Source organism: Danaus plexippus, chromosome 11 (genome assembly GCF_018135715.1).
Source record: "Danaus plexippus chromosome 11, MEX_DaPlex, whole genome shotgun sequence".
Classification (NCBI taxonomy): Eukaryota; Metazoa; Arthropoda; class Insecta; order Lepidoptera; family Nymphalidae; genus Danaus; species Danaus plexippus.
In genome coordinates this window covers 5,706,865-5,727,481 of record NC_083544.1, presented here as the reverse complement: position 1 = coordinate 5,727,481, position 20,617 = coordinate 5,706,865, and the positions used below count along the sequence as shown (strand labels likewise).

General features: G+C 29.9%; 2 protein-coding genes across 2 annotated transcripts; one reads left to right on the top strand and one right to left on the bottom strand.

Moving 5' to 3' along the window:
- Positions 1–6,761: 6,761 nt before the first annotated feature.
- Positions 6,762–18,244, bottom strand: LOC133319029 (uncharacterized). Its single transcript, XM_061521911.1, has 6 exons — positions 17,767–18,244; positions 9,248–9,428; positions 8,517–8,578; positions 8,241–8,408; positions 7,946–7,977; positions 6,762–6,946 (listed from the first exon to the last, which is right to left on the bottom strand). The coding sequence occupies exons 1-6, from the start codon at positions 18,018–18,020 to the stop codon at positions 6,762–6,764; spliced, it is 882 nt and encodes a 293-aa protein (XP_061377895.1). The 5' UTR covers positions 18,021–18,244.
- LOC133319058 (uncharacterized) lies at positions 10,205–14,619 on the top strand. Its single transcript, XM_061522036.1, has 4 exons — positions 10,205–10,440; positions 11,679–11,851; positions 13,732–13,898; positions 14,402–14,619. Exons 1-4 carry the CDS (start codon positions 10,275–10,277, stop codon positions 14,592–14,594), a joined length of 699 nt encoding a protein of 232 aa, XP_061378020.1. The 5' UTR covers positions 10,205–10,274; the 3' UTR covers positions 14,595–14,619.
- Positions 18,245–20,617: the final 2,373 nt, after the last annotated feature.

The following is a 20,617-nucleotide window of genomic DNA, read 5'->3' as shown; positions in this document are numbered from 1 at the left end:
TATTATTCGGATTTACTACGCGGATTTTATTATTTTAAAAAACTACATAATCCCGACGTTTTCGGTTACTTTGCAGCAACCGTGATCACGGGCAGACGAGCCCGTGCCTCGCCAGCATCGCAAGAACCACCTGAAGCACCCACAGTTGAACGACAACCTGCGATACTACCATATGTGAAGGGAGTTACTGACAGAATAGGCAACATCTTGAAGAAGGTTTCCATTAAAACTATTTACAAACCACATAAGAAAGTAAGCCAATTCTTGAGACCAATCAAGAGTAACATTCCTTTACAACAAGCGGGTGTATACAAACTCGACTGTGACTGTGGCTTGTCATACATTGGACAGACGAAGAGGAGCATCGGTACAAGGGTTAAGGAACACATCTCGGACATCAAAAACAGGCGCGCGTCGAAGTCAGCAGTGTGTGAACACACAATGGACAAACCAGGCCACTACATTCGTTTTGATAAACCTCAAATCCTCGCTCGGGAAGACAAGTATATACCGAGATTAATTCGCGAGGCTATTGAAATTAAAAACATCCCATTTCAATAGAGAAGATGGCTGGAATCTATCAAATACCTGGGACCCCGTTCTTAAATATAAAATCCCATGTCCGAAACCTCAGGACCGTCCGCAGGACCTCAAGACACCGTGAGCGCATTCTGCCGGCATCCAGAACGGTACGCCAGAAAATTAAGAAATCGATGGCGGTAGATGATAAATAACAGGACCACTGACAGACATTCACACCTCGTCTGCCCGTGATCACGGTTGCTGCAAAGTAACCGAAACGTCGGGATTATGTAGTTTTTAAATAATAAAATCCGCGTAGTAAATCCGAATAATACTAGTTTCATGTTAATTAATTGTCTAAATCTTAGGGTCATCACATACCTAACATATTCTGAAATATTTTGTTATATACAACGTTCAAACTTATTAATTCTATTTAGTTAAAAAAGGTTACTAATAAGTTAACGTAAAGCTATACTATACATAAATATTTTTAAACGATGTTAGTAACAGTCATAAACTTTAAATTCATTTTCAAAAATATTCCATGTAAATTATAAGAAATGTGAAATGAATACTAAATCCTAGATAACAGTGATAAATTGCATAGAGAAACGTTTCTACAATTTAACCTGCCAGCTCGCAAGAAAGACGCAGTTAGTTGTCTCCAAAACATTACACCCCAAACCGACGAAAAATACTTTATATCATGTCGTTAAATTGCAAGACATGTTTGTATGTATGTATATGTAAACTTATATGTTTATAAATATGTACATAATTAAATGTTTACGTACCATGAACTAACAAAATTTATTAAAAACCCCGAATAGAAGTCGGCCAAAAGTAAGTCATATCGGAAAACTTACTCTGATAATTTATAAATGTCTAAAACTCTTCCATTTCATGTCATAATATATATATAACAGTCCGATACTATGGGAGCTGAAAGGATACTTAGTTGGCGAGAATGAAAGCCATAAATCAAAGTGAGTGGTTCAGTTTGGTTTCATGCCTATCATAACTTATATTCCCATAAGCTTTAATAACTTAATATCCAAAAATCTTTCTTATATATTAATACTTACATGTTTTCTGAGATCTTACGTTTATGTTTGGGTACTTTTGGAAGTTTAATTTTAGTTAAAAATAATATTAGAAAAGATGTATTTATTTAAAATAATTTATATAATGACACTAAGACTTTCGCGAGTTTTATTCATTTAAATGGAACTAATATTTTCGGATATACTACGCGTGCTTTATTTTTTGTTAAAACTATACCTCCCGATGTTTCGTGTACTTTTCAGCAACCGTAATCACGGGCAGACGAGATGTGACACAACCGAAACGTCGGGAGTATGTAGTTTTAACAAAAATAAACCACGCGTAGTATATCCGAAAAATATTAGTTTCATTTAAATAAATTTATATATTTTCCAGTTAACATTAATTATTTTAATTTATTTTATTTTATTTTAGTTATAAATTATATAAGGCTATTTTCATTTGTTTTCCATTTTCTGGCATGTATTGTTTACAGCATGAATGATTCAACTTTCTAGACAGCGTTGTGTATCTATTAAATAAAAATAATAAGATAAAATATGCCCCACGTTGGCTTTTAATTTGGTTTACTAGTTACTAAACATCCACATAACAATAGTCACAATGCGGTTACTTGGAACTTTAATATAATTGCTTCATTCGTAAAGTGGAATCATGAATCTTTATGTGAACATAAATCGGTACATACATAATTCTGTGTAAGGGATCAGGACCATAAAACGGAGAGTGTTGACGTGTAAAAGAGCTTTAAACTTTTTTATTCGAAATGCATCATAAGGATTTTTAGAGCCGAACAGTAAATGCAACAGTTTTAGCGTTACCCATTTTGATATTTATTTAAAAATCTGTGTTCGCGAATAAAGTCTCACTTAAATCGCTTATATCCTAAAAACTTAAACCAAATGGGACATAATATCGGTCTCACTGTATCGGATCTGTCTTTTTACTTTATTCCGATCGGAGACTTTCCGCTGGACTTCCCATCAGGAACTCTGACGTTATTCGGGTGCTTTAATAAAATACGTGCCCTGAATTATAATGATTTGTTTGTCAAAAAGTAATAACAGCCTAAAACTATTGTTGAGTTGTAACTTAAAATAGCGCCCATGAAATCTGTTACTGCATTTAAAGGTTATATTTTTTTGTCCTGAATAAAAAGTCCGCCATTAAATTACATATAAAAATTACATAATTACAAGCAGACAATTGTAAATATGTATCATATAAGACGATGTCAACTTAAATTTTACTTGGGAACGATTTTATTATAAGTTTTAATAATGCACAATAAAAACATTTTCGTAACATTTTTCAAATATATACTTTTTTATTACAGCGAATAAATACAAATGTGTTTAAAAACTATCAATTTTTATCACTTGTACATTTTGCAAATAATCATGATAATGTTTTAGAATGAAATTTTCTCTCCCTAGAAAAAAACATATTTTTAATGAGACTTTTTTTTTAAATATTTAAGTTACTTTAGTCTTTCTAATAAGTTAGAAAAGAAGTTTTTTATATCATTATATTTATAAGACGATACCCGATATCCATATATGCAAAGCCATAGAGTAATGCTAGTGTATATAGAAAAATCAAAATATTTACGGATAAAACTTTCGGTGTAATAAAAAGTCCATAAATTTTTTAAGAGCCATATAAGATTCAAGGATGATGTCGAAGTTTATATAAAGTTCTAGATTTTACCCACGGCTTCGATTGACCCAGATAAGCTTATATGTATCTAACCAAATGTGTCTAAGATTCAATATGGAAATATTACTTGTGATATCCCTTAGGAACAGCTATTTTATATGAAAGATAGCCTTTGGCCTTTCATAAACTCTAGGTGTATTTATGTAAAAATGTTAAAATAATTCCACAGTTAAAATTTTTGACATTTGAATACAATCTTAGAAACAAAAAACGTTAACCTAAAAAAATATTCATAAAGTAACTACGTATATAAAAATATTGATGCAAGTCGAACACAAACAAGTTTAGATGACGATATTGTATTATTGAGATATGTTAAATGTTATTTAATGAAATAATTCAAATTACACTCGCAAGGTACTCTTAATCACCTCGGGAAAAGAATTTATCATAAGCCTCAGCTTGAATAAGCCGCTGTCTTATCTACGAATAATATTAACTAAGCGTAAGATGAAATAAAGAAGATTTAGGAATTTAAATTATGCAATTTCAATAGCAAATTTTTTTTAATTTTCAAAATAAACTTACTTAGAAATTTTTTATTTATTAAAATATAAATTGTATAAATACTTTCAAACGAAAATAACTCAGAAGAAATAAAATTTAAAAAACAAAATAATTTATACTTTTTTAATTCACATTATCAAGCTTTGTAAATATGTAAAAAGATTTAAAATAATTAAATAAAAAAAGCAACAATATATAATCATTACAGTTTTTAACGATATAAATTACGATCAGTTACTATAAGGGGATTATCGTTTACAGTGTCATTGAAATAATCTACATTTAGTTAAGCCAAAGTACATAAAAAAATGAGAGTAAAGCAATACTTTGCTTTGACATTTCTGTTTTTTTATAACTTCCCCTCTCATCCTCCGGTTAGTTATTTCCAACACCAACTTCCTCTATTGGAGTCCACATAAAGTCGGATAGTTCGTACAAACAGTTTATTTACGCTTACGTTCGTTCGACAATCCTGTGTTTAGAGACGATTAAGAATTCGTTCTCTGAAAAGACCTTAGCTTCCTTTGTACCTTTGGTGTGTACAATGAGAGGTTTTTGAATAATTACTTAAATTTGACAATAATTAGGATTGTATCATTACACTTGTGGACGAAATATTGGATATTGTGAATATATATCACTTGGATAAATATAAGTCTAGGCTGCATGTTTCCCTACACAATTTTGCATATCTGTGCAAGGTAAGGAATAGTACTCTATTAAGCCTCTCCAAAAGTTAAGATTATTAAAGAAAATAGAAAATTAAGAAAACATGTTTCAAAATCTGGCAATACAACTGAAAGTCCCCACATGTTGACAATGAAGGGCGGGAACCAGTTTTCACAAGATGGACCGTTTGTTCATTTGATTTAGTAAAAAGTTAACGGTTAGATTAATTTGAATATTTCAACGTCCACACTTTTAGAGATGAGATTTATAGGAACAAAAACTTATACCTTCCTATTCACAATATCAAAACTGTTTCTAATATAAAACTGACGTGCAGGTAAATAGAGTGATAAAACAAACAGAAAGTTAAATAATTTAAGACCAGACAGTAGCAAAGATTATTTATTTAGATACCTTCATAGTTGTAGAAATTGTTATTCTTCTTCAAAAACACATAAATTAAAAAAGTTTTTACCCGAATAAAAACCTATTTCTTGAATTTTAATCCTAGAAAATTTCATTTAATAGAATATCTCGAATATTTTCTTTAAAAAAATTATATAGAACATAGTTTCAGTATGTTTAATGTTCTAATGCAGAAACAATCCGGATGTAACATCACATATAAAACTTGAATACGTCAATAACTATGTACCATGAAAGTTATTCTTTATGAAATTCCTCGCTTGATTGTAAAAATTTCAAAAGCTGAGGCAGTTTTCGCTGAGGACAAGACTACGGTATCCTGTGTGTACGTTTAAAGTATAAAGTTGGGTACAGAATAACGCAGAAGTCAGAGGTATCTCTGTACATTATAATAAATTAAGTTTTTCGAAAGTGTAAGTACAACTTATGTTACTTTTGAGTTAATTTTTGTAATGAATGAGTAAATGTTTCTTATTAAAAAAAAATCTTGTTCATTGAATAAAACATATTCAATGCCAAAATTAATTTAAATTTTCTAATTTAAAATATAAAAGTGGTATTTTGTTGAGAAAATGTAAGTTTGATAATTTTAATGTTTATCTAGCAAAGTCGAAGTGAATTTCAAAAATTCCAACAACCATCGCTTTTTGCTACCAAAGCAAAATAAAGCCTTTATTTTTTTTATATTAAAGTATTTAATTCTATTTCTAACCAACAACCAAGCCTTTGAAACCTTAACACTAGCGGTGATAATATCTAACCTTCGCCTTTTAGATAAAGGGTGTAAAAGTAATCTTGGACCGTTGTCGGACTGGCTAGTCAATTTGCTTTTACGATGATGCTCCACACTTCTTACTATTCTATTCCTCAGTTTATGTATAGTCCTGTTATTTTTTAAATGTGACCGTCACTTATTGAAGGATGTTTCTTCGGATAATACCATTTCACCGATTTTATTAAATATGATTAATACTTTTTTTTTAATATTTGTTAAAGTCCATTTATAATTAAATCTGTGATGTGTTCTATTTTGATTCGAATCATGTGTAAGATTTAAATTGCTAAATAAATTTATTTTGAGATATAAAATTTTCGCGAGTATTCATCGAAACTAATATTTTAATAATTTTAATTACATACTCCGACGTTTTCGATTACTTTGCATCCGTGATCACGGGTAGACGAAATAATTAAAAACGCGTAGTAAATCCGAAAACATTAGTTTTATCAAAATGTATTTTTCATGACTTCGACTCTAAATACGTTATATCATGCCCAAACATAAATTTGATTCTGTAAAAAGGTAAGCTAAAGTTTATGAATGTATGTAATTGTGAATAGACCTCTCGTCTTACACATCATAAGGTTTCAATTTCTATGAAACTTAGTTTAAAAATATAATTAAAAAATAACATATCTAGAAAAACTTATTACAGTCTGTACTTGTTTGATAAAAAGCAAGTTACAATCAGCATAAGTTGTTATTTGCTAGGTGTTAAAGTTTACCGCTGCTTTAATTCATTCTGATAAAACTGATTTTCAAGGTAAAAGCAAAACTTAATTAAAACATTTATCCACTAAATAGTGTGAAACTTTGGAATTGAACCTCATTTATATGATAAGAGTAAAAGCATTTTCATTCCGAGTATTAAGCAAATGTTAAGTCAAATTACATGGAAGTATCGGTTTGCTAAAATATTTTAATACAGGCCACTCTAGATAAGAAAAGTTATCCATAATAGCTATGAAACTTGATAAAAGCTAGGCAATAAAAAGTTAAAAGTGAGACTGAAATAATTTAATCAATTCTCAGACTTTTATGTGTTCAATATTATATATATATGTGTTGGTTATATATTAATTACCTCACAAACTCCATGGAAAAGTCTGATGCGCATCACTGGGGGTTCATCCCAACAAGATGCTGCTGCGTCGCTAAAAAATTGTGCTTGAGCAGACCACGCGTCGCATGCGCGAAGTACACGCCTGAGTGCTCCAACCATCATTCTGACAGCAGCCTTTGCAAAGGAGCTATCTAAATAATAGTAAAAAAAATTATAACAAGGACTTCGTAATAGGATGAACAAGATATTTGTACAAATATGTAAACAATTATCTTACCTATTCTCATAGACTGCGGATGTAATGCTAGTAACCCAACTGGGAGACTATTAAATACTTTTTTAATATCACTTTCGTCTACTAAATGGCTCCTCGTGGTCCATCGCAAATCGATTATTTCGTTTCTCGATTGCACCTCTTATATTACTCGTAGGAGTTTGCACCGTGGGATTCATAATGAAATCACTAATATCACTTGAAATAATATTCTATCTCTTAGTTCTTGACTATCAATACTACTTACAGTATTCTTTCTAATACTTCATTTTATTATAAACTTTGTTTATATTTATACTATTTATATTTGTTAAAAGATTCACTATTCAATTCATTAGAACTAGTCTGTTTACCCTTATTTATATCGAGCAAGGACAAATTTTCCCTCTCAATTGAGTTCTTTTCAATTTTAGAAGTTTCAACGCCTTTTTTCTTTATATATAAGTCCTTACACTTTCACTATATTGCGACTACCATTATACGAATGACTAAAATTTGTATATAATAATTTACTATTCATGTGCGTTTCAATTTTATTTGTATTTCTACTAACACGACGATAAATTGAATTCTTTGAAATATTTCTTACATGTCTACTTCCCATAATACTACTTTTATTTGAAAATCTATTATTTTTCTCGTAATTTTAGGACTATTGCTTCTAATGAATTATTGTCTGCGTGATCTCGTTTGATACGCTCAAAATCATCAAATGTAAATGCTTCGTCTTTGTCTTTCAAGCTCTCCTTGAAATTTTCCTCTGCATATTTAGTACGATTTCCGATATTATGGAAAACATCAATTTCATTAGAAGCGTCGATCCATAACCAGAAAAAATGGCCATCAAGCATTTAAGCGTTTGGCTTCGTCCATAATAAGCTTCGCATAATTAATATCGCAAATTAGAACAACCCACCCCGTGTCAGTCTCGAGACTTCGGCAAGTCGCCTTAAACAATATAGATTTATTTTAAAGTACAATATCAAATATTATATTAAATTTGCTTTACAAAATACGTTTTATAAATACATTATTATTAAAATAGTACAAATAAAAAAACAACATTTTGTCTAGAATTGAAATATAATCACTTAACGACCATTATTATGAACTTCATTGAATGTGATAATTTTATTCCAATATATTATCATTGGGATAACTTTTTCGGTTAATGGATAGTATAAGAACGTAAAGAAAATCAAGAGGCTTACCTAAAGATGGCACGGCGTGTATAATTCGAAGGAAGCGAGAGCCATTTAGGATTAAGCGGTTGAGTTGTAAGGATTGAAGAGAGATCCTTCCTTAGCGATAGCGTTAAATATATGTTTTCTTCAGCAAGCAAAGTAAAGGTATGCCAATGGGTGTGCAGTAGAGTGGCTCTGTTGGAAAAATTATGAGTTACTTATATTTCTTAAACAATATTACATGTGGAAAAAAAGTTTCTTTATAATTCCGTTTTAAGTATAAACAATAATATTACTATCAACCTGAGTGCATGTAATGTTTCTCTTGCTGTTATCTCCAGTCGAACCTCCAAAGGCAGCAGTTCCTGTGAAGCAACCAAAAAAAAAATCTGAGACATAATAAAACATCTAGATAACTGCTGCTAGTGATAATGGGTGTTTAAAAATAGTCATTTTGCTCAAAGACCAACAAACTTAAGGAATAGAAAGAAAAAGGTTGGAGAAAATTCTATAAATTCAAAGAAGAATTCAACAAAGTATTTCTCTTGGTACTTTAGATGGACCCAGACAACTTTATTCACTTCATGCGTTAGCATCTTATTCTGTATTTGAAGAAAGATTCCTTTTGTAGTAACAGTTACCGGCCTTGAATTCTTTACACAGTAAATGCATAATAAAATGTAAAAAATTTCACCAACACTACAAAACTAGCACTTTTTTTATAATTCCAATGCATATATTTTTATCATTGCTAATTTTATGCAATTTGCTAGGAATTGATTTAACACGAGCTAACTTATGCATGAAGCCGTATCTTTAAAAAATATTTTAAAGTAAAATTGATGATTGGTCTGACACAATGAAGCTTATTAGTTGCAATATTGTAAAATTGCATTATTGCTTTATAGCATTCCTACACCTCACATGTCATTTTAATTCAAAGGTAGCAATTGTAAACAGAGAAAAGTCAAAACTTCAGTTATATATAACTACCGTAATAAACTCATAAGTCAGCTTGTTGTTTATTTACTCACATTAGCGATGGTATAGGCGAACCGCAAGTGAGATGGTGATGCGCGGATAACTGGAACACCTGCGCGGGAGGCTGTTGAAACCAGCGCAGCAGCAGCAGAGCCTCCACCACAAACAAGAAGCGCTGCAACCCTCCGCCCCTCCAGTGCTGCACACGTCTCTTCCAATACCCGCGCACTGAACCTGGTTAAAATTAAAAGAAACTGTTTGCGTATATGAGTTAGATATAATTTACAAATATGTGAAAGATGAAAACTTTATTAACGTAAAACAATATCAGGAAAGTTGCGTTGAGGTTAGCCATAAAAAGTTTAAAAGTACACCTCAATATATCCTCTTGATATCATGAAAATTCAATAAAAAACGCAAATAAAATGGGGTTATTTGAAGATCTCGAAGTACTCATGAGTGTAATACAATAGTGGATTGTACCGATATAACCGCAATTGTATCAGAGGATCATTAACAAGGATTACGATACTTCGCATTGACCTTTTCATGGATTGCAATGATACAGCGAGATTAATTTTCCCCTGTATAAGAGCATTAAAATATTTTTAAAAGCTGTACTGTACTATTTCAATCCACTGTCAGTGTTTAATTTACATTGTGGTTAGATACACTATTAATTTTTAAGGAAAATAGCATTTGGAACCATTAATACTTCATTTTTTATGTTAAAATATACATGCAACTAAATTATTGTAAGCATTAAAAGAACGCAGGTAACTATTTCCTTCGCTTAAAAATTAAAAGAAAGCTACAGATTATTAAATATGAGAAGCTTATATTTTCAAGTAGAATGCTATATGTGATTACCCTGAAACACTCCTTCGTTAAAAATATTTATTATTATTAATACAAACACCCTGGACACAGTTCATATAGAAATAATATCTTCGTATATATTACAAGTGTTCGTATATTAGGTGCTACAAAACCGCACTACAAAGATAGCTTAGAGTCATTTGTTATCGTGTCTCAAATCGTTCGAGTTTAACATCTTAAAAGCAATCGCAATATAAAAGAATGACGAGGGAATATCCCAAGGTTTGGTCTTCGTTTCAAAGAGTTGCTAAAAATGGAAAGACTTTGTCATTTGAAATAAAAGATGTTCCGGAAGAGCTATGGATCGAAGCAGTTGAATTTATGTTGGGAAATTATATAAGAGAAGATGTTTGGTGGATTACAGCTGGTAATAAACTTTTTCATAATTAAATATTTATCTGATATATTTATATATAAAAGTGTAAATGCATTGTGTTGAACTTCACAAATTCAAATAAAATAATCTTATATTTGTAGTATTAACGGCGAATTTTTAAATAAATATTTAACATAACCGAACAAAGCACTGTTCAGGACGTAAAGACTTTTTGCAATTAAGTAAATCTCATCTAATGTTGTCGAGTGTTTCACGCAAGAGAATGTACAATTTTATTTTCGCTAAGAACCCTCGTCGCAGATTATTTTCCTACAAGTAAAAATACTTTGTCAGGTTGTTCAAATATCATAAATGCGAATAATATTCATCGTGACACATTAAACTGCTATTTTTCATACCTTGTTAACTTGTTATTTTATTTTCCAGAATCTATCATACTCTTTCTGTTTATCTCTTTTGGTTTTTTGATAGTAATTTTATGACACGTTACTTTTAAAATCATCCGCTTTATAGACATACAAATGTAAAATTAAATAACAAATAGCAATACCTAATAAAAACGATAACTTCTTACAAACAAGAATATCTTTTGTTCTTTTAATCGAAAGACAAAGTTTCTTAAAATATTTCTGTAATTATTTAGATACTAGTTATGTCTTGCGCGTTTGCCTCGGATGTACAAAGTATTCTTTTATGCTTTAAAACAATGATAGAGATCTTCTAAAATCTTAAAATATATCGTTTCCTCTTAAATCTAGGTAATATTAAATGAACACATATTATATCTAATCCGACACACTGACATTAAGCTCAAACATGCCAATCCGAACCAATAGTTACCCAAAGAGATTATAGGATTAAAGAGAATTCAGTGTCTGCTGTATACAAACAACCCTACTTAAATATCGGTTACGGTCAGTTACGTTTGACTTAATAACGTTCTAATATAAATTACAGGCTTTGTGAAATCTAATCTTTGCCAATGAATTATTTAACATGAGAATTTAATTAAGACCGTATTAACATTTCACATACCTTTGCTTTTCAAATGCTATTACAATTTTTACGGGTGAATTAATTTTTTTTTTTTAATAAAAGTAACCTTCCTATTAAAATATGACAGTGTATTTATTTTTTTGTTAATCATACTTAATAACCTGAAATGGAATTGGAAATTCAATATAGGAAAATGATTCACTGCGAGTGACTCTATTATATGAAATTAATAGGGCGTGAGGATAATTAATTAATGTCTTTTAAACTGACAGGTACAGCCGGGGACCCACAGGCTATAGAAGAGTATCGTGTGCTATTGACGTCTATTATAAAGTTGAAGATGAGTTTGGGATGCTTTCTTGTCGAGGAATCTGGTGATCGAGTCCTCGTTGGCATGAATATGTGTATGCCACAGGAAAAAGAACGTTTTGTGGAACACAATCCGGTAATATGAAATGTTATGAAAATGCCAAAGATTCTATGTATGTATGTTTCTTTGTTATTTACAATTTAATTTCTTGCATCAACAATTTAACTACTTATCTCATGGGTTAATTATATTTAATGTTAGAAAATCAGGTAAAAATTGGGATGCCATACATATATTTATAACAAGTTGCAAACAAACTTGTATGCATGCCCATATACATATGTCATCTAAACCCCGTTTCCGATGATTTTGTAATACATAATTAAATCAACAAACTTATACATATTAAAATATATATATTATATTATAAAGGACACATTATAGCATCCCTTTTAAACCCATGCGAAATATTATACGTTTCCTTATAAATTATAGTAATTCCAAAAACAAGATAACTTGATGGAAGATAAAAAATGTAAAAAAGATGAAAGTAGGTACGTATCTTTGTTTGTTTTTAGACGAAATACAAAAGGTAGCAGACAAAATAAAAATGGCGGAGATTTCAAATTTCGTTTAATAGAAATTATGATATGTTACAGCAAAAAGTGCAGTAAAAATGCAACTCTTGAATAATAAATTCCTTACATGGAAATTAAAATTTATACTTTCCATTCACCAATAATTTAACATATTGCACTTATATTCCATTGCTATAATTATAGAACATAAAAGCTCGAAAACAATACATTTCTGATTGAATCCTGCGTCCACTATATTTTACAGATCGCTTTTATTGGGAATTAAATAGAGCGAAAAACAACAGATAATTATATAGCCCTAAATTTAGAAAAAATATGTTTATTACAATGAAAAGGTTCAACTAAATACGTCAACGTACATAAATATTGAACGAAAATTACGAAAATCTTTCCTCGCGGATATATCCGTTGGCCTTCACCGGTGCCCTATCTATTCATTGCACGGAAATACCATAAATTCAAAACCTGCTTCACGGTAATAATTGTGAGAATAAAAAACTTTTATACTCTGATATGATGTATAGTATAGAAAATTTATATATATTTGTCCCAACTGAACAATTGTTAGTTTCCTTTTCTATAACGAACTAAACTAAAATTTAATAATTGTAAAGTGGAAAAATTCTTCATAGTTTTTATTTATTGATATAAACTATGTATATATTAATTGTAAAGATGTATGTTGAGATTTGATTTCGTAATTTGAAACAATGAATCTTTCCTTAGAAATTTAAACAATTACTGAAAAACCTGTTTAAAGCGATATAAGAAACTGCGAACAATACGACTTCATTACATAGATTCAACTGAGCAGATATTAAAGGAGTAGTACAAAATACGCATTGTAAATATTTATGTAAACAAAGGTAGATAACAATTCGTTTTCCATCTCATAAAGAACGTAATGATTCTTTATGAGAAACTAATGATTATTTATGAGATAGGAAACTAAATTTAGCATAAATATTTAGATATATTTTATGTCTTACGAACCCCATTAAGGAAAAACATTACAAAAAAAGTATTCTAAAATCATTAAAAATATATTTTTTATGTGACTTATAGTTTAAAGTATGTTTTCACAACAGTTATTCATTTACAAAAAGAAATTAGATCAGTGATTTTTTTTATAACAATATATACTATGTTGTCAATAATCCTATTCCGTTGATATCGGATATCGTTAAACATGACTCGGGGATAATTTTTCTAAAGATCTGAAAAGAACTCAAATCATATCAAATGGTGTCTAAAGAATAAAATAAATATTTATATGAACGAGCCTTTTTGAATATACAGCTCATTTTTATTGCAAATTTTATTATTTCACATTTAACTCATGAAATTAAATGTTTGTAGAATGAAACAAAAAACTTACAGCTTTAAAAATCATGTAATATAAAATAAACTTTTAAGCCAAAAACGAAAGCCGGTCTGCTATCACTGCGTATGTTCAGCGAGGCTGTGAAAGTGCCGGCGATTTACGACAAATACAACGTCGATGTATACCTCATGGGAGCTGGCCTCTCTGTGACTCCTGAATACAGAGGACTGGGATTGGCAGTGGAGTTGCTTAAATCTAGGTAAAGAAAATTGTTTTCGTTTACAAAATATCTACCTAAGTATTCCGTATTTGTTTTATATAAACATTATTATTTAGAAGAACATATTTTCTATGTAGGATAATAAAAGGTGTTCGAACATTAATAAAACTCTTTTATAAATATGTTAACCTCAATTTTTTTCATTACAAAAATTTATAAACAGCTTAAAAATATTATTAAAATATAATAAAAAGTATGTATCCCTAAAAATTTTTATCCGACTAGGATTATTTTTTTTTCAATAAATGGTTAAAACGCTTTTGCGTTCTTTATTTTAAAAAAAGGAATACTCTATGTTTAATGGATTTAAAAACATCTATTCATTATCCGTAGAAATAAGTAGAGAGATATAAAGAGAAATTTACGTATACAGTATCAGTATTATTCCATAAAGAACATTTTTTAACTTAATTCCAGAAATAGTTTTAAAACAAGTGACATGAATACAAACATGAGAACTTGATAAGGTATTTTATTTTAAGGATGCTCCTTACAAAAGAAGGAGGTTTAAGTGTCACTGGAGGGATATTCACGAGTGCACCGGCGCAGCGCTCGGCGGAAAAAGCTGGCATGGTTTGTGTCTACCAGATTCCATACAAACAATTCGGTGAGCAATGTAATATCGACTTTAACACGACTACGGAAGATTTAAAAATATTTGCCATCAACGTATAAAATAACAATGGTGCCATGGAAATACGCAAGAAATGTCTTTTAAATTTTTTGCCTTATTGAAATTATACGCCTTTTACTACTTAATATAGAAAGATAGTCGAAGTACTTAAAACTTAATGGTTCTATTAAGAGAGACCAAATTCTTTATACATTATGTACCATGAATAATAAACAACGCTTGTGATTTCGCTCACGTCTCATATTCCAATATTTGATAATACACTTTATTACATATTATTCTGACTTTTATTGCCCTTTAAAGTTATAAAACTATTAAATAACTGTTATATTATTGGAACTATACTTTAACCGATATAAATATAATCCTTTTAAAAATATCTAATATAACTACAATATTTTACAGAAATCTGTATGTAAATCTACATCAAATATATTCTTATCAGTGAATTAGTAATAAAGCTGAACGTTACGTTATCGTAGGTGCCACATAAAGTATTACAGAGGCCTCTTTAGATTCTCGTATGCCCCATACCACGTCCCTCATAATTCAGTACAAAACTCTAGGGGGCAAACGGAATGTACTTTATTTAGTGTTATTTGTTGAACATATTTTCTCACTTATATATTTTACTATATCATTAAATATATACAAGAATAAAATCTAAACACGCCAAAGTCACTAACAGATGGATGTTGTAATATAAAAATTCGATGCGCTCAACGTTCGAAAGTTACAGTTTTACGAGTGATAGGGGACCGTCCAAAGAAATGATATATCACTGTCGTTTAAAATGTAAGCGATGTTTACTCCCGAGATTTCAGATAAATGTTATAATACATTTCAGCTCTAATCGTTACTCATTTCATATCGAAACAAGTTGTATCTTAAAATATTGAAGATGGTTTCAGTAAGCCAATATTTATCATTATTTTTTGACGTCATTTATGTCGCACTACTGTCCAGTAATAATAATTAAATTTTGTAATAAACTCATTGTCATTATGATAAGTCATTATTTTATCTCATTCAATGATTATATTGCAAAAATTGTTTTAATTGTATTTAATTCCTAAATTTATTTCATTAAATTACATTCGGAAAAATAATAATCATTTGCTGCGAACGAGAATTAACGTAACTCATTTACACATTTTTAACTCGTATTTTACTCTAGGTACGAGAGTAATTTAAAAAGCAAAAATGTAATCTGAATATCGCAAGATAAACCCGAACAAATAGTATCGTTGTAAGGTTTCAATGGCATTAAAATTCATGCTTCTCCCTGCGCAGTAATAAAAGTAGAAAAATAAATATGTTATTTTTAAAAATAGATTCATACAGATATAATAAAAATTATGAAATTTAATTATTTTATTTTATGAAATTACTTTTACCTTTGTTTCCTTTTTTTTTTAATATTGAATGTTTTTTAACGAGACAAAAATATTTCTTATTCGAAGCCATATTTAAGTCCATAGCGAATATCATTAAAATTTTATTCGTCACAAGGTAAACCAAAATTACTTTCGCGTTAAGCGTTAAAAAAGTCTTATTCTAGAGAGACTTTTGAGACTTTTGAAAAACGTCTTGAAGCATATTTATTTATCATAATGGCTTTACTGTTAGCTTAATCTGTTTGATAAAAATGAAATATGTACATATATTAAAATTGAAAACAAACATTTCTTCCATCTATATATCAACTTCAAGGATTTCATAGCTTATCCCAGCTAATCTAATGATGATATCGCTGGAGTGGATTTTCTTTAAAAAAATTATTGCATTTAATGTGTGTAATACGGTTTTTATAACACAATAATTGTGCCAAATAATAATATATATGAAATTAAATCAGTGATGTTGTGTTATCTTTAAAAGTATTAAGTAAAATATTATTTTTAGTATTGTTTTTAAGTACACTATGTACTTTATACTTTTCACAATATATACTTAGACACTATATATTTAAAATAAATAATTTTAAATTCAAATGGATTTTTCAACATCCCTTAAACATCATAAATATAACTCTTGCTAGGATGTATTTATTTATGACAAATAGGAACAAAACATTAAGCTTTCAGTAAACGCCACACCGCATGCTCCAAAATATGGCTTCATGAGATTACACATGGCTTCCCAATATTATTTATACAACGCCAAGTTTGAAATTTGTTAACTTTATTATATTTGAAATATTATGCTTTGGTTACAGTTAGTGTGTCCTCAACATTTTATTTTTTTTAAATACAATTTATTATATAAGCAAGCGTTTAGATTTAATGCTATCGAGTTTTTCATCCTATAATGTGGCTCGTTTAATAGTCTACATAAAAGAATCTAAAAGTTTTAAACATCTTTTTAGCATTTGATTCTGGTTTTTTATCCTGTTTGAATACCTTGATAGGCAGTTAAGACTACAACTAAGTAACTTAAGCCTACAAAGCAAATTCTTTAGCTAAAGCTGATAACTTCACTCTTGTTTATTAAAATACTCTCAAAGACAAGACAGGACTTTGTCTACTGACTTTGTTTGAAACGCCACTTACTAAGTGAGAGAGAGAGAGAGAGAGAGAATTTATTATATTCATTTATATGCTATTAATTTACTTTACACATAACTCCTTAATTCAACAAATTACAAGGCAACTACCGTACCGCTTTGATGCAATGTCATTCCAAAGCGAAAAAAATAATATTGCAAAAATATAATGTTTTAGATAAAATTTTGGCAGTGTAGTTACACATTTCGCAAAGTTCAATTTCAATTTTAAATGTATGGTAAAAGCAGGATTATTACTATTGCCTTCGATATCAAAGTGAAGACTCTTTTTTATGCAAAATTTAGAGTCACTGCATCTTTATTTATGTGAGAGCTAATTTGAATATTATGTAGCCTTCACGGATTAATTTTGAGGGTACATAGTTTTCTTGAACCCATATTAAATTTTTTAGATGTTAATCACACGTAGAAGTTATGTTACAAAAAACCTTTTTCACGTCTTTGGCCTTATATTAAATTTTTTAATGTAAGCAAAGTGTTTTGTTTATTGAAACTCCTAAATAATATTTTGGAACACAATAGTAATAATATGAAATATTTTAAATCAAATAAATGTCATCCACATATCCTCTGTGACAAGAAAGTGTACCTTAAAGGACAAGAATGCTAAAGACGTGTTATTAAAAACTAAAACATTCAGAATATACCTTTCATCTTCTGGCAGCTCGATGTACAGCGGTAACAGCGTGATATTGCGTAAATAGAGGGGATAATCCCCGGCGAGATAGGTTTGGGATAGATCGCTGAGAGTACGATTGAAGGTGCGCACAAAGTCGGAGGCTGAAGACGGTGCGGCGATCGCCAGATAGAACGAGGTCCGTGCGTCCTGTAGTACACGCAACTCTCGCGCTGTTGCCGCCAGCGCCACAGCCAGCGCGAGCAGCAGCGTGCGCGCGCGCATCGCCGCCCCCCACCTCACCGCCTACCCCGCCCCCCATATCCTGCCATGCCCAGCCTAACACCATCCACGCTTAGCACCCCAACCCGTTTATACGATCTGTCAGGCACATTTCTCTCCAAATTCAAATACTATGAGGTTGGTACGTTATTTGTGGTTTATGACATTTGTGGTCCGATTAATGTTGGACAGTCAATCGGTGGACGGTGTTAGAAACATTCGTTGAATTTTGATGTGACTGTGATATCTGAAACAGAAATATTAATTTGATTTGACTTTAACGCAAAGAGATAAAATAATAATGATAATTTTACATTTAACAGATTTGTCTGTTTTAAAATATTACGCCAACATATTTGTTTTATTTCATACACATATGTATTTGAAGATTTAATGAAATATCATACTCTAGTTGTTTTTATGATTTCCGACCAGGGTTATGGCATCGGAGAATAATAAAACTACTAGGGTCTCTTTTTCCTGAACTCGTAGCTGGGAATCCTAATAATATGATTACTATTATTATTCGGACTGTACGTATATTTACTTTAAAAAATAGCAAAAATATTTAAGGATATATATTCTTAAACATTCACTGTTGTTTTAAAGATTTAAGTAAACTAAAATGTTTTTAGGTATTTTCTAAAAAGTGTAGTATAAAAATAGCTAATCTTTGTCATGAATAATTATGTTCACACTCTACTACTGAAAAAAAAAACATGAATTTTAATATATTTATATTAATTATATCTAGACCCTATTCATTATAATACAGTTGAACTTTCCGGAAAATAATATCGCGATATTAATATCGGGTAGTTAGAACAATTTGAACCCACCATTATTAAACAAAATTTGACATTGTTTGCAAACACGTATCTGTACCATTTTACCTAAACTCCGCTAATTTCCGACTTAACTCACAATATTAGATTTCAGAGATTATCACTGTTGAAATCGTTAGAATAATCTCGTGTTATGAAAATGTAAAGTTAACTAATCTTACTAAAACAATAAATATTTGAATGTGATGTTATTTAAGACAAGAACTGCTAAAAACATTTTGATGAATCTTTACTGTAAAGTAGCTTAGAAATCAGAACAGAAAATATCATTTATCTGGAAATTCCGAGTAGATATCGGAAGCTCGAGCCTAACAGCTGTGCATTGTGGATGAAATCACACGATACAGATTATAAATGTCGCTGTTTACTTTTAACGATATCTATTGTCTTTAATACATTTTTTTATCATTTCTACTGAGCATGATTTCGAAGATAAAGCAAAAACTAGTTTGATTATAGTTGGACTTCGACAAGAGCTGATCAAATAATGAAAAGAAAATATTGTGATTCAGAAATCGTGTACTTAAAATAATTTATAAACGACTATGTCGAATCAGATGTGGACAAAAATTTTTAAAAAGTAGACCTCCGTCATATACTTCCGCAATTTTGGACTATTAGTCTAAATTATGCAGATGAAAAAAAAAATTTTTTTTATTCCCGTAATCTTCTGTAAGAAATTAAAAATAATGAAGCTCGCAAAGAATAAAATGTTTTAGGAAAAAAGGAAAAGTTTCCGTAGCTTTGCTGCAATTAAAATACCATAGAGATCGGATTTAAGTGTCACTCGTGGCTCAAATAATATGCAAGGTTTTTAACACAAACTTAAAAAAAAATGTTTTTATCTTCACAATTTTCGACAACTTTTTTAAGTAGAGGTTAAATATTTTTATAAACATACAAATCAAGACATTCTTATAAAATCTTAATGTATAGACGCTTACGTTTGAATTTTATTTCATCTAAATTGTAATACTTTTGAAAGGGAACGTCTTAACTTTATATTGCTCCATATAAATTGCTGCTCAGCTTATCTTTTAATAAAAGGCTCCAATGGGAGTACATAGCGACGTTTAATAGTTTAATTGATTGCATGCTTAAAAGGAAAATCTGATTACAGTGGAAATTGCTGCATTGCAAATTCCTTTATATGCTTTAATTAGTTAATTAAATGAATTATTCGTAAAAAGCCTCTTTGAGAATTTATTCATATCAATGTTTTAAATCCGAAAATAGTTACGTATGTAACATATTTTACCTACTCATGCAAAACGTATTCTTCTAAAATATTTAATGTACTTTTGGTATAAAAAAAATTTCCTCTAGAAGCTCGAAGGGATGAATTCCGGAAAAAAGGAGTAAGATTTTGCGTTCCCTATAAAAAATGCGTTTTTGAAAATTATTTTCTGTGGGCTCATGGATATAAAAACACGGATAGTTTTTCATCTTTTGTTCGATAAATGTCGAAAATACAACATGATACATACGAGATCAAAAATTTTCAGAAAAAAATGCTATGTAATTAATTGTTTGTTGTAAAGTTAGACTTTGTGACAAGAAAAAAAATACGAGTTATTTAAAAAAAAAAAACAACAGGAAAAATATAGAAATCTGAAGTATAAGTAGAGAGTGATGCCACATGTCATTTTGTTTGATTACGACGTGTCTCTCATATCATATTCCTCACATATAGATATTACAACACATACAACATTTGATCCAATCAGTTTTTTTAATCAGCGTTTTTTGAAAGAT